This window comes from Mus caroli, chromosome 13 (genome assembly GCF_900094665.2).
Source record: "Mus caroli chromosome 13, CAROLI_EIJ_v1.1, whole genome shotgun sequence".
Classification (NCBI taxonomy): domain Eukaryota; kingdom Metazoa; phylum Chordata; class Mammalia; order Rodentia; family Muridae; genus Mus; species Mus caroli.
In genome coordinates, this window is record NC_034582.1 from 89,697,254 (window position 1) to 89,710,235 (window position 12,982).

Here is a 12,982-nt window from a genome sequence, read left to right on the forward strand (position 1 = left end):
GTGTGTGTGAGAGAGAGAGAGAGAGAGAGAGAGAGAGAGAGAGAGAGAGAGAGAGAGAGAGAGAGAGAGAGAGAGAGAGAGAGAGAGAGAGAGAGCATTTGGAGGTCTGAAGACAGATCCAGCTGTTGGTCCTTGCTTCCTACCTAGTAAGAGACAGACTCTCTTCAGGTTCCTTGGTCCCCCCTGCACGTGACAGCTTGGCTCTCCTGCAAACTTCCAGGGATTCTCTTGTCTCCACCTCCCACCTCTCTCCATGCTCACACCATGCAGTCAGCTTTCACATGACTTGAGGGGGGATTCACGCTCAGATCCCCATGATTGCATGCATAGCAAATACCTTTACCCACTGGGCCATGTCTCTAGCCCTGGCATTGGTTTTCAGGGCATAAAAGAATCCCTAGTTTTGATAGACTCTCCATATCTTAATTAATGTTTTATCAGGATACTGGACACTCTGAAGGGAACAGCTTTTACTCATACTTCATGAAAGCAAAATGACATGCCAAGGCATGTCGGGCACCTTGGAACTGAGATAAATGTACTCTGACAAGGCTAAAAATTTAAGACTGCCTGTTAAGTTTGCAATAAGTGAGAGTTAAAGGGAGAAAAAAATGCTCAAAGTATTCAGTAATCGAGCTGATTTTGCTTCGTTGTCTTTTTCTTTTTCTTTTTCTAAGGTGGTCCTTTTTGCATGGATAGCTCTCATCTGTACACCAAGCTGCAAAGAACTCTAATTAAAAATAAGTGAATCTAGCCAGATGTGGTGGTGCATGCCTTTAATCCCAGTACTTGGGAGGCAGAGGCAGGCAGATTTCTGAGTTCGAGGCCTGGTCTACAGAGTGAGTTCCAGGACAGCCAGGACTACACAGAGAAACCCTGTCTTGAAAAAACAAAACAAAACAAAACATAAAAATTAAAAATTAAAAAATTAAAAAATGAATCTGAGGAGGTAGTGTGGAGTGCTAGCAAATCCTTTCAAACTGTCTCTATTCTTCAAGATCTCTAAAGCAATCCAAACACTCACTCTTATTGTGGCCAGTCATCTAACATTACCATCTTCTGTAGGTTGATTTATTCAGAGGAAACCCATCCTTATTGTGCTGAAATGTCGCCTGTCTCTGGTGTTTCACCCTCTATGCAAAGAGAAGGTGCACGCTGCCTGGTGTGCATCTTGTGCACCCATCACCTGGCCCAGGGGGTATGCACCACATATTTTCTCCTAAGCCTTTCAGACTTTTTCATGGTGAAGTAGACACACCAGCACACTCTCCTGGACTATGCTGTTTTGATGACTTGAAAGATCCTGAAAAACAAGGGCACACACCACTTCCTAAATCAATATGACCATGCAAAAGCAGGGGATGTCGAGATGCCAGTACTGAGTCATGGTATGAGTCAGCATACTTCCCAGCATTCCTGAGCTACCTTGTACTGTAGCCACTGTGCCTTACCTTATCTCACTTGGAGCTGATCAGAAAGCGCTGGGCAACCCTGATGGATACCCCAGGAGCTCTTAAAACACCTGTGTGCCTTTCATAAAAATGTTGTAGCTTCAATAATTATCATCAATAAAAATTTCTTGATAAGAGGGGAAGGCAGGTACTTTTATGTCTTGTAAATATAATTTAGTTCCTACAAAAAATAGTGATACCAAGATGAAGCTGCCCCACAGCCCAGCCTCCATTGCTTATAAATTAAAAAAGGTTTTCCATTGCTGTTTTATATTAACATTTTCAGTGAGGGTCAAGTCAGAATTTACCTGAAAGAAAGAAAGAAAGGAAGGAAGGAAGGAAGGAAGGAAGGAAGGAAGGAAGAAAGAAAGAAAAAAAGAAAGAAAGAAAGAAAGAAAGAAAGAAAGAAAGAAAGAAAGAAAGAAAGAAAGAAAGGAAGGAAGAAAGACAGGTTGACAGAAAGACAGACAAACAGAAAGTTTTAAAAATATGGACTAAGAGAAGGTGGAAATGGAGCCTTTAAACACAGCTGGTGATTATAAGTTGGTAGTCGAGATTTCTGGTTTCTTTGGCGACTCAGTTGTGTCATGTGTTTGTTTTTCTGGAAACTGTCTTGTGGGAGGATACATGTAGACACATAGGAGCAGACACGTAGGAGGATGTTTTGCTGAGAACAGACATGTGGTATTTTTCTGGAGGCAGCCTAGAAAAGGGGTATGTGATGTTTTGCTAGAGCAGAGGCTTGAGAGAGCACGTGATGTTTGGGAAGGATATAAATACAGCCCAACGGACAGTGGACGGCACTGAATGGTGCTGGTTTGCCTTGCTATTCTTTGTTGGTCACCACTGGGCTTTGCTGATGTTGTATGGTATTAGTAGGTCTTTGCATTCTTTCTTTGTCATCATTTGTCATGACTTAATGGAGAGAAACACACCAAAAAACTTCGGATGGTGTTCTGGTGACTTTTTGCTGCTTCTACAGATTCAGGCCACTGGTGGCTTCTTGCCACATCCTCAAATTTGGGTCAATTGGTAGAGCCTTGCGGTTTCTTCTGGATCAACCAGCTGTTGCTGATTGGTGAATGGTGTTTGTGAGAGGATCGAGCTGCTGCTGCTGATGCATGTGAACTGAACTGTTGATATCCTAACAATGCAGATTGGATTTGCTCCAAAGAAATATTTCTAAACAGATCCACATCCTTGTTTGCTTTATTAACCCTTTCCTCCCCACTACCTCTGGTGGGTTGTATGCTAGTTTGAGGTTAAAGCACTTAACATGGTGTCTTAGTCAGGGTTTCTCTTCCTGCACAAGCATCATGACCAAGAAGCAAGCTGGGGAGGAAAGGGTTTATTCAGCTTACACTTCCACATTGCTGTTCATCACCAAGGAAGTCAGGACTGGAACTCAAGCAGGTCAGGAAGCAGGAGCTGATGCAGAAGCCATGGACGGATGTTCTTTACTGGCNTGCTTCCTCTGGCTTGCTCAGCCTGCTCTCTTATAGAACCCATGACTACCAGCCCAGAGATGGTCCCACCCACAAGGGGCCTTTCCCCTTTGATCACTAATTGAGAAAATGCCTTACAGCTGGATCTCATGGAGGCATTTCCCCAACTGAAGCTCCTTTCTTTGTAATAACTCCAGCCTGTGTCAAGTTGACACAAAACTAGCCAGTACACATGTTAAAAGTAAGGTTTTTGAAAAATCAAAGCTTATGAAAGTTGCTCAATCAGTATATAAATCACTATTCTGGAGTTTCTAAAATATGAAAATGGAATTGCCATATACAATCCTACTATAATACTTCTTGGTTTATATGAAAGGAGTCTAAGTAAGCATACTGCAGTGGCACCTGCATACCCAAGTTCACTGCGACACTATTCACAACAGTCCAGGTATAGAACAACTGTCTACCAACTATTAATATTTTGGGTTGTGTGTTCTTCTTTTCTTAGAGAAGTGTTCTATTGGTGAGTGGATAAAGAAAGTGTTGTGAATATACACAGCAAAGCTGTATTTGGACATAAGGAAGAATGAACTTATGTAATTTGTAGATTTCATGGGATCTTTCTACTGTCAAAATAAAAAGACTGAGAAAGACAAACAAGTTTTCTCTCATACACAGAAATAGATTATCAAAACAGTACATATAACCCCAAAGCAGAAGGAAGACACATCGGGGGAGAGGGAGGACTACAGGGGGTGGGGTGGACAAGAGAGGCTGAGAAGGCAAACAGGAGCAAAGCACGATGCTATGCAGGTATGGGAATGCAATGAAACCCATATGCTAGTCAAAAGGAAAACCACAAGGGGACAAAATGCCTAACTACTAGTTCTTGTTGATGGTGCCTACCACATTATGATATAATTTCTGAGAACACACCAGAGATAAATATTTTGGTGGGAGTTCTCACAGTGCATGTATCAGTAGCTCTTTTATTGTTTGTTTGTTTGTTTGGTTTGGTTTGGTTTTGGTTCTGTCTCCTTTAACCATGACTGGGGTTATCTTTAGATGTCTAGAACTATCCAGAGGCATTGTTAGTTTCCCTAACTAACTCAGGAGGTGCTTCTGGCATCAAGAGGGTAGAGGCCAGGGAGGGTGCTAGATATCTCTCAGTGAATAGTACAGGTCCCCAGGAAAAAGGAATTACCCACCTCCAATTATCAACAGTGTTGAGGATAAGAAACAATTACAGTGAATGGAGATTTAATGTGAAAATATAATTGGTTTTATATTTTAAAAATCCATAATGTGAGGATTAAATAATTATCTTTTATGCTACTTGATGGGTGAGACCTCCATAAATTAATTCCCTTAGCATGGAAAGCTTATTGTTCATTATATCATGATAGTTATTAAAAGCTGTCCAGGATCCTTACTTTCAAGGTAATCTGTGATGGAATGTTTACATAAATGAAGCAATCAGAGTAGAGTGGTTCAAAGGAACTTCCTCAGCCCAGACATTAAGTCTATCCTATGAGCCTCTAAAAATGTCAAGTCTTAGTTACCCTTGGTACACGAGCCACAGAAGTAATACCCACTGGGATCCACATTCTATAGGGAGAAAATTATCCAGTTATAAATTTATATAAATTTGCACAAATGAACTTGAACATCGATAATTGGCACTTCAGAGTTGAAACAATAAAACTTTAAATAATTAATAAGTAACATTAACTTCAGGTTTTTATAACAATATTTATAAAACTATAAAAGCAAGAAGTTATACACTGAAGTATATTCCTAGAATAAGTTGGGACTTCCATCCAGTACACACACTTTCTTAGGTGTATGTATGATTCAATTCAGGTATTGAAATCTAAGACAAGGTGGGGTGGGATAATGTGCAAGACAAAGAACACACCAGCCTTGCTGGCAGGAATTCCCCTTTTTTGGGAAATGTGAAGCAGGTTAGTGTGTAGTAGGTGATGGAAGATGCCAAGGATTATTATCTGCACAGATTTTCCAGAAGCAGGAAAGCTTGACTGTCTTAACTCCCACAATGCTCCAGTCCAAAAGGGAGAGTACAAATGGGTTCTTGGACCAGGTCATATGGAATTGTACAGGCTGCTTTGGCTTGATAAATTTTCTCCAAAGACCCAAGCATCCCAGGCTTTGTCCCCAGCCTACCCAACATTGACAGGTGCTAACTTCTATGAGGTGGCATCGAGTGAGAGGTGTCATGTTCACTGGGGATGTGCTATGGAAGGGAGTATTTGCACCATCATCTTCCAGTCTTTTAAAAATATTTCTTCTGGTTTTGATATTACAGTATAATTACACAATTCTCCCCCTCCCATTTCTCTGTCCAAGTCATCCCATTAAACCCTCCTTAATTCTCTCTCTCTCTCTCTCTCTCTCTCTCTCTCTCTCTCTCTCTCTCTCTCTCCTGCTTAATCTGAATATTGTCATTTGTGCGTATGTTTTCAGGGCTGACTGTTTGTTGTTGGACAGCCAATTGGTGTGCTTTCCACTGGTAAAGGCGCCCACTCTCAGCTTTCCTTAGTTGCCTCTAGTTCCTTGTATAGGGTTGAGGCCTCATGTTTCATCCTCATCCACTCTGTGATGCCATTGTTGCCCTGGCTCAGCTTGTGTTTAGACAGCCATGTTGGCGAGACTTTATGGATGTAGCTTCTGACATTTCCAGGAGATAACCTCACGGCAAACACCCTGATCCTCTGGCTCTTACAACCCCCTGCCCCCTCTCTGTAATATTCCCTGTTCCTGGTGTGGGAGCCTTAGATGTGTCAGTTAGGACTGGGCTCCACAACTCTGTATTTTGATTGGTTATGGCTTTCGGTAGTGGTCTATATATGTCAAAAGGAAAACTTCCTTGATGAGTGGGAGGACTATACTTCTCTGTGGGCATAAAGACAAATATTTATTAGTTAGGGACTGTGCTGCTTAGTAAAGTGGTTCTAGGTTCTCCTCCAAGATCTCTTTTTTTAACTTCCCAGCTTGCATGAGGTGAGCAGTTTACTCTACCACAGGCTACCTTCTTTTTGATGTACTGCTTTGCCACAGGCCCCAAAGTAACAGAGTCAATCAATCACGGACTAAATTCTCCAAAACAGAGAGGCCTTAGTGACACACAAAGCCCACCTCCTAATCCTTCCCAAACAGTTCCACTAACTAGGGACCAAGCATTCAAATATATGAGACTTATGGGGCCATTCTCTTTCAAATTATTGCAGAATTCTACTGAGTAATTTTGTTCCACTTTTAATTCTTCAGTAAACATGTGACAGAAAACAATTTTATTCTAGGGGCTGAGGTGGTGGTACAGTGGGTAAAGTGAAGTCATGAAAACCCAAGTTTGCATCCCCAGCACCCATATAATAAGCCAAGCTTGGTAACATATGTCTATAATCCCACCACTGAGAGGCAGAGACAGGTGAATTCTGGGCAATGAACTGGCCAGACAGTTTAGCAGAAACTGTAAGTTCAGGGTTCAGTGAGAGATCCTGCCTCAAAAAATAAGACAGAAAAGCAATAGAGGAAGACATCCAGACTTCAATCTGTGGCCTCCACACGGGCACCCAATGTATTCAACACACAAACACATGCGTATAAAGAATATTTTAACTACATTGATTCTAGCTTCTTCACAGTGTAATTATCAAACAATCCTTTTATCTCCACCTTTCATTTATGTTAGGAACTGAGAAATTATGTGAAAAATAAGTAAGGAGGAGGTGGGAGACTCACTGTAATGTTCTGAGCAGATGATAAGCAAGACTCAGAACCCACCAGGACCAGACTCTAGCAGTTTTTATTCAGATGAGCATTAGGGGCATATGCAAAGAACAGTGCATGAAGACAGAGCACTCACGTACATCAATCAATCAATCAATCAATCAATTAATCAATCTTTAAGGAGCAGCAGCCATCATGTTTAGGGTTTGGTGTCGTACACAGTCAAGAATCATTTCTGGTAGAATTTTAGATACAGCAAGCCCAGTGGGTATGACCATCAGCTTTTGAGCCTGACAGCGGGGGTTTGAAATCTGGCTAGATCACTCACTGTGTGCCCTTGGGTAGCTACCACACTTTAATATGCCTTACCCTTGTCATCTATAATATATAGATAATCATACCTGCATGATGGCATTTCCTCATGGGGACCAATGAGGTTTAGGTGAGTCAATTCATGCAAACTGCGGAGCCCATCACCTCCCACAAAGCAAGCACAATTCAGATATTTGATAAAATATATTTTAAAAGTCTCAAAATAATAAAAAAAAACCACACAATGTTTACCTTTTTGATATGATCAGCAAATTATTTCTTAGGAGAAAACACTATTAAGCAGAAGACTGTATAGTTCTAAGTCAGACTAAAAATCAGCAACGCCAGGGACTGGGGACCATTTGGAAACAACAGCTTTTCTTCTGCCTTGATTTTCTTTAATTAAGGGAAAACATTTTTCTAAAACAGTTCTGAAAATAAAGCTCATGGAAGAATCATAGTTGGTGGCAAGGAATTCTGCACAGCCATAGTGTTCTTGCTGGCACCATCAGCTAAGTCAGCTAATGCATTCTGCTTACAGCTTTGAAGTACGAGTGACTCGGCTCCACCCACATTGGGAGACATGACCTTTCTTTTGTTTCCAACACACAGGAACAAAGACATTTCACTCTCATCTCTGTTGCTATTCTATTTTCCTCCTGATCATCATGCTCAACTGTCCCCCAGTGAGCAGCTCCCAGTTCTGACATTGCCTGGCGTCCAACACATTATTATCCCCTTAATTAACAGTGACTGGAAACAAATAATTTAATTCCAGGGCAAATGAAAATGAATCAATGGTGCCAACTCCATTTCCCAGCTTTCTAATCGTTGGTAACAACAGATAAGAGGGGCATGTGTTGCCTTGGTGTGAGATTCATCTAAGAAAATAAAAGACAGACGGACAATGCGTGAGGTCTCACTCCTTACCCCAATAAACACCAATGTGCCCAGCAGGAAAATCTTTCTTTGGACAGAATAAACATTTAAAAACCACAGAGATCATATATGTCAGCTGGATATTGGTTTTTTTTTCCTGGGAAGATATGACTCAAGACCGGCTTGGTGAAAAGGAAAAAAAAAAGCAAAAATCTGAGCCTAACAGTGCACACCTATGATGCCAGCTCTGGAGATGCTGAGCCTGGCAGTGCACACCTATGATGCCAGCTCTTGAGATGCTAAGCCTGGCAGTGCACACCTATGATGCCAGCTCTGGAGATGCTGAGCCTGGCAGTGCACACCTATGATGCCAACTCTTGAGATGCTAAGCCTGGCAGTCACATCTATGATGCCAGCTCTCAAGATGCCGAGACAGGCAGGAGGGTCATGTGCTTGAGATCATTCATAGTATGACCCTATCTAAGGGGTAGGAGGGGATGAGAACACACATAGGAGCATATGTGTCTATTTAGAGACAGTGAAGCCATAAGTGCAGGCATATCTCAGCCTACACTGAAACCTCCTTCAATCCTGTTTGCATTCACAAACAGAATTCAGGAGGAAGACATGCAAGCCTTGGATTTGGAATGTCCCGGTGATTTAATGAAGATGCTGCAAGTCCAGGGGACCGAGGATAACCGTTCCTGGGTCTAAATCTGCCACATGCAGAGTGTGCTCTTGGTGACCAGGACTTCTCTTTACGTTTTAAAGTTTAAAATAAATGGATCTGGCGGGCAGATGCTCTGCCAAATGTTACTCTGGGACTGCCAGGTACATCTCTCCCAATAGAACATTCTGGAACCTTAGAATCAAGCAAGCACAGGATGGAGTTGGGGCCTTCTGAACTAACAAATTGCCTGAACTAACAAAATATCGCTGGTAGGCTCTGATGTCACTTCATTCAACTAGAATCCAGTCATTATCCAGTCAACTCGGAGAAGCCTATTGTTATTTATTTATTTATTTATTTATTTATTTATTTATTTATTTATTTTCTTGACACATAAGTCATCCCCTTTGGGGAAGATTGTGAAAAGTATTCACAACTAATCCCCAGTGACATAGTAGCAACCAGAGGTTCAGAGGGACCTGACTTCTGCCTTTCGAGAGGATTTCGGGTATATAAAGTGGCACCAGCCTGGTACTTGACTAAGGGGCCATGACCATTTTTAAAGATGTGCGTGAAAGTTTGGTTCATTCGGTATGGAACCTCTCTGCGTATACAGATCAGGTAAGAATTTAATAGCTCTCTATCTTACTTCTGGATCTGCTTACAGAGTTAGGTCACCAGTCTACTGAGTCAGCCATTGTATTATAGCTTGTTCTACTGGGTTTTCTTTCTTTCTTTCTTTCTTTCTTTCTTTCTTTCTTTCTTTCTTTCTTTCTTTCTTTCTTTCTTTCTTTCTTTCTTTCTTTCTTTCTTCNTTCTTTCTTCCTTCCTTCCTTCCTTCCTTCCTTCCTTCCTTCCTTTCTTTCTTTCTTTCTTTCTTTCTTTCTTTCTTTCTTTCTTTCTTTCCAGTATGATGGCTATCTTCCCTCAGACAGTTCACATGTGGAGCAGCTGTCCTGTACATGCAGACTCCTGTATCCGTGGAGTCTGCTCAGCACATCCTGCCGATATTCGGAAAAACATTTGTTGTAGGTGAATGTACATATGTCAGAGAGGAATATGTTGGTCTACCCTGGCTTTGGTCCACGCAACTGTGTCCTGCTGTGTAGTCTGTGAGCAAGAGTTGGTGGTAACTTTTCAAACTCGTAAACCACTCTGCATGCCTTACTTCATTAAAAAGTAACTGCGGTGCCTATTAACATTGTGAAAGGAGTGTCTTTAAGCTGTCAATTGGGAGGCTGAAGATTTATATTTCTACAAAAGTTTCCTTGTCAAAGCAGAGTTTCTCATAGTCTTATAATCAGGCCATGGGTTTTCCCACACATGGATCCAGAGGAGTGGTGTGTGATTCGATCCCTTTCAAGAAGACAGCTACATCATTGACTCTCCTATGCCCTGCACGTGGATAGTAGGACAACTTCCGTTAACTCTGTCCCAATCAGGAACTTTCAGACAGACTTACTCTACCTCCCAAAGTAGGCTCTCCCTCTAGTTTAACACACATAGGCCACCTAGACCAATAAAACCACCGTTATTTGAGACAGCTTAATCCTGGATTTAAGAGCAGTCCTTAAATAATGGGAACAGTCGTAGTAGGTACACTGCTTTCTTACTTAAATCTTCAAAAGAAGCCTGAGTGTTCAAATGTTTTTGCTGTGCAAACGGAATTCCAACCTAAGCAAAACCAGTCTCCCATAAGCCACTCATAACACATCCATGCCCTGGGAACATAGGTGTTTCAGGACCTTTGTGGATTTAAAAGCAGATAACTACATTTCTTTCTTTCTTTTTTTTTAAGATTTTATTTTTTAAGATTTTATTTATTATTATATCTAAGTACACTGGAGCTGTCTTCGGACACACCAGAAGAGGGCGTCAGATCTATTTATGAATGGTTGTGAGCCACCATGTGGTTGCTGGGATTTGAACTCACAACCTTCAGAAGAGCAGTCAGTGCTCTTAACCGCTGAGCCATCTCTCCAGCCCCCGATGACTACATTTCTATGAATCAACATTGTAGCTTCTTAGGCTAACACAAAAATAGAAGAACTATGTTAAAAGTTTTGTTCTTGCTCCTGAGATCTTATAAAGTAATACTGTGTGCAATCACGAGCAAACACATGACTTTAAAATATGAAGGAGAAAAACCTTACCCGAATCCAGAAAGCAACCGACAGACGAGAAAGAAGCCGTAACCTTGGACAAATGAGGAGAGGAAGGCAAAGAATCCGTTGACAGACATGCAAATCAGAAGAGACTGCTTCCTTCCTACTTTGTCTGCCAGTCCTCCCCAGAAGAACGCCCCCACCATCATCCCGAGGTACACTATGCTGCCTGCAACACACAGAAAACAAAGGAACAGATCAGAGATTGGGAACAAACAGCACATTTAGCAGCAAGCGAGGCACAGGAAACACTCCAGCACTTTACGCTGGGAAACACCGCTAAACGCACATCCTTAGGGAGGCAGAACTCAGTTCTCAGGTGGAAGGTCAGCCCTGCTGGGTCTTTGGTCACCCTGACCTTTCAGAGGTACTGATGGGAGTTGTTCCTTTCCCATCATGTTTAGAAGACAAGCTGGTCACATTCCACCTTAGCCTTGAGTGGATCCGTATGCTGTGGGGAGGTGTGGAACATCTCTTGGCACTCCTGGAGTTTGACCCTGTGTTTCTTCTCCCTTCCCTCAGTGTATTACCATGACAAGGACTCCATAAGAAATGAAGTCAAGGATCCTCAAAGTCAAATGGAGCCCCAAACCATTTCAAATCTCTGCTTACACCAGATGACCTGTGCTATGGCCAGACCTTAACCCTTCTAGATGATTCTATAGCTTCTTTCTTATCTAGTCCCTCTTGAAGGCCCTGCAGTTGAGGAAAGTAGAGTGGAGTTGGGCTAGTTGAGGAGAGTGGACTTAGCAATCACAAGGCTTAAACATAAAGAGTTTCTAGCTCTTATCATCAGAGAAGGCTCTTAGAGCTCAGGGTTCAAAGAGAAGAGAATGTCTCAGTGTGTTGGGAAACGTTAATGTTGACTTTGATCCCTAGGGAAGACAAATGGAAAATTAGGAATAAGATGTCCTTCTTGCTGTCCCTTCTTGCAAGGGAACACTTGAATTTTCTAATTCCCTCTCCTTTAAGAAAAACAAACCCCATGTGAGGATGAAACAATGTTAGATGTTGCAAATGTCAGATCAGAAGCCTCTCTGAAACCAAAACGCCTGAGAGAAAAGAGGCCAGTGAAGGTTTCTTAGGTCTAGATGAGGCACTAAAGAGGCTGGTACTTCAGTTTTCATCCATTTTCTTTCCTCTCTGTCTCTGTCTCTATCTCCCCATTATCTATCTATCTATCTATCTATCTATCTATCTATCTATCTATCATCTACCTACACATCATCTACTCATCTGTCTGTCAGTCTGTCTGTGTGTCTGAACAAGATCTTACTGTACTTACTGACTGGCGTAGAACTTACGGTATAGACCAGGCTTGCTGTGACCCTTCTGCCTTAGGTTAGTGCTAATATTGCTAAGATCATCAGCATGAATCATTTATTTGTCCAAACACTATTTTTAAATATACACTCCTGATAGTCTGACATTGAAGTAAGAAGGGAAAAAAAGACTAATTTACTGGTGAGCTTAGCTTGAGAAATATCCTGCTTAAACATTCACAGCCTCCTAGTTATTACTGACCACATAACTGATAAGTCAATATGAGGCTCAGAAGGAAAACACTTGGCCTGGCCTCCCGACCATCTTATGAAGACTGAGGACGTGCTTGTACAGCCACAGAGGATGGTAAGTGTCAGAACAGCTGTGACATCGCCACTTTCTAATCAGACTGGGGTACTGCAGAGAGGTGAATAGAGTCTTTGTCCATGGCTGATGTCATTTTCTCTTTACTATAAATCTGGACACACACTTCCCCCTTCTCAATAGAGATTACTCATATCATGAGATCCGAAGAGATGCTACTTCTCCACTGGTGAAATGAGCCAATTCAATCCAGATTAAATATAGATGTAAAGAGGCAGGTTTATTGGGAAGCTGCTCTCAAATTGGATTGAAAACACTAGACTTGGGGATCTGAACCATCCATTGGGAGGGTCCTTTAGAATTCCCCTTGGTCTGAGTTAAAACCTGGTGATGCAGGTCAATGCCTAGTGCCATAAAAGAACTATTCTGATTCCCAGGATGCTCTGGTTACCATATTGAATGTCACCTTAGAAATACATATGCTCAAATCAAGAAGCAGGTGATCTAAACTAGGATCTCTCTAGCTGTTGAGTTTGACTGACCTCAACCTTGTTCCATGTAAGGAAGTGAATCTGTGTGCCAGAGGCAAGTGCAGTTAGCCTAGGTCATCCCCACCACCTAGACTCTAACCACCCATGATCCACCCCCCACTTCCTCCATCCTCTCCCTGCCTCTCCCCACCATAAAGATATCTGGATATTCAGCCTCTTGAGAAAACATGGT

General features: G+C 41.9%; 1 protein-coding gene across 2 annotated transcripts in view; it reads right to left on the reverse strand.

Annotated features, from left to right (window-relative positions):
- Positions 1-12,982, reverse strand: part of Sv2c (synaptic vesicle glycoprotein 2C) — a 174,319-nt gene that overhangs the window by 80,940 nt on the left and 80,397 nt on the right. For both annotated transcript variants that reach the window (XM_021180140.2, XM_029484979.1), the window contains exon 3: positions 10,661-10,841. In XM_021180140.2, the coding sequence (XP_021035799.1) occupies positions 10,661-10,841 (181 nt within the window). The remainder of the gene's footprint in view (positions 1-10,660; positions 10,842-12,982) is intronic.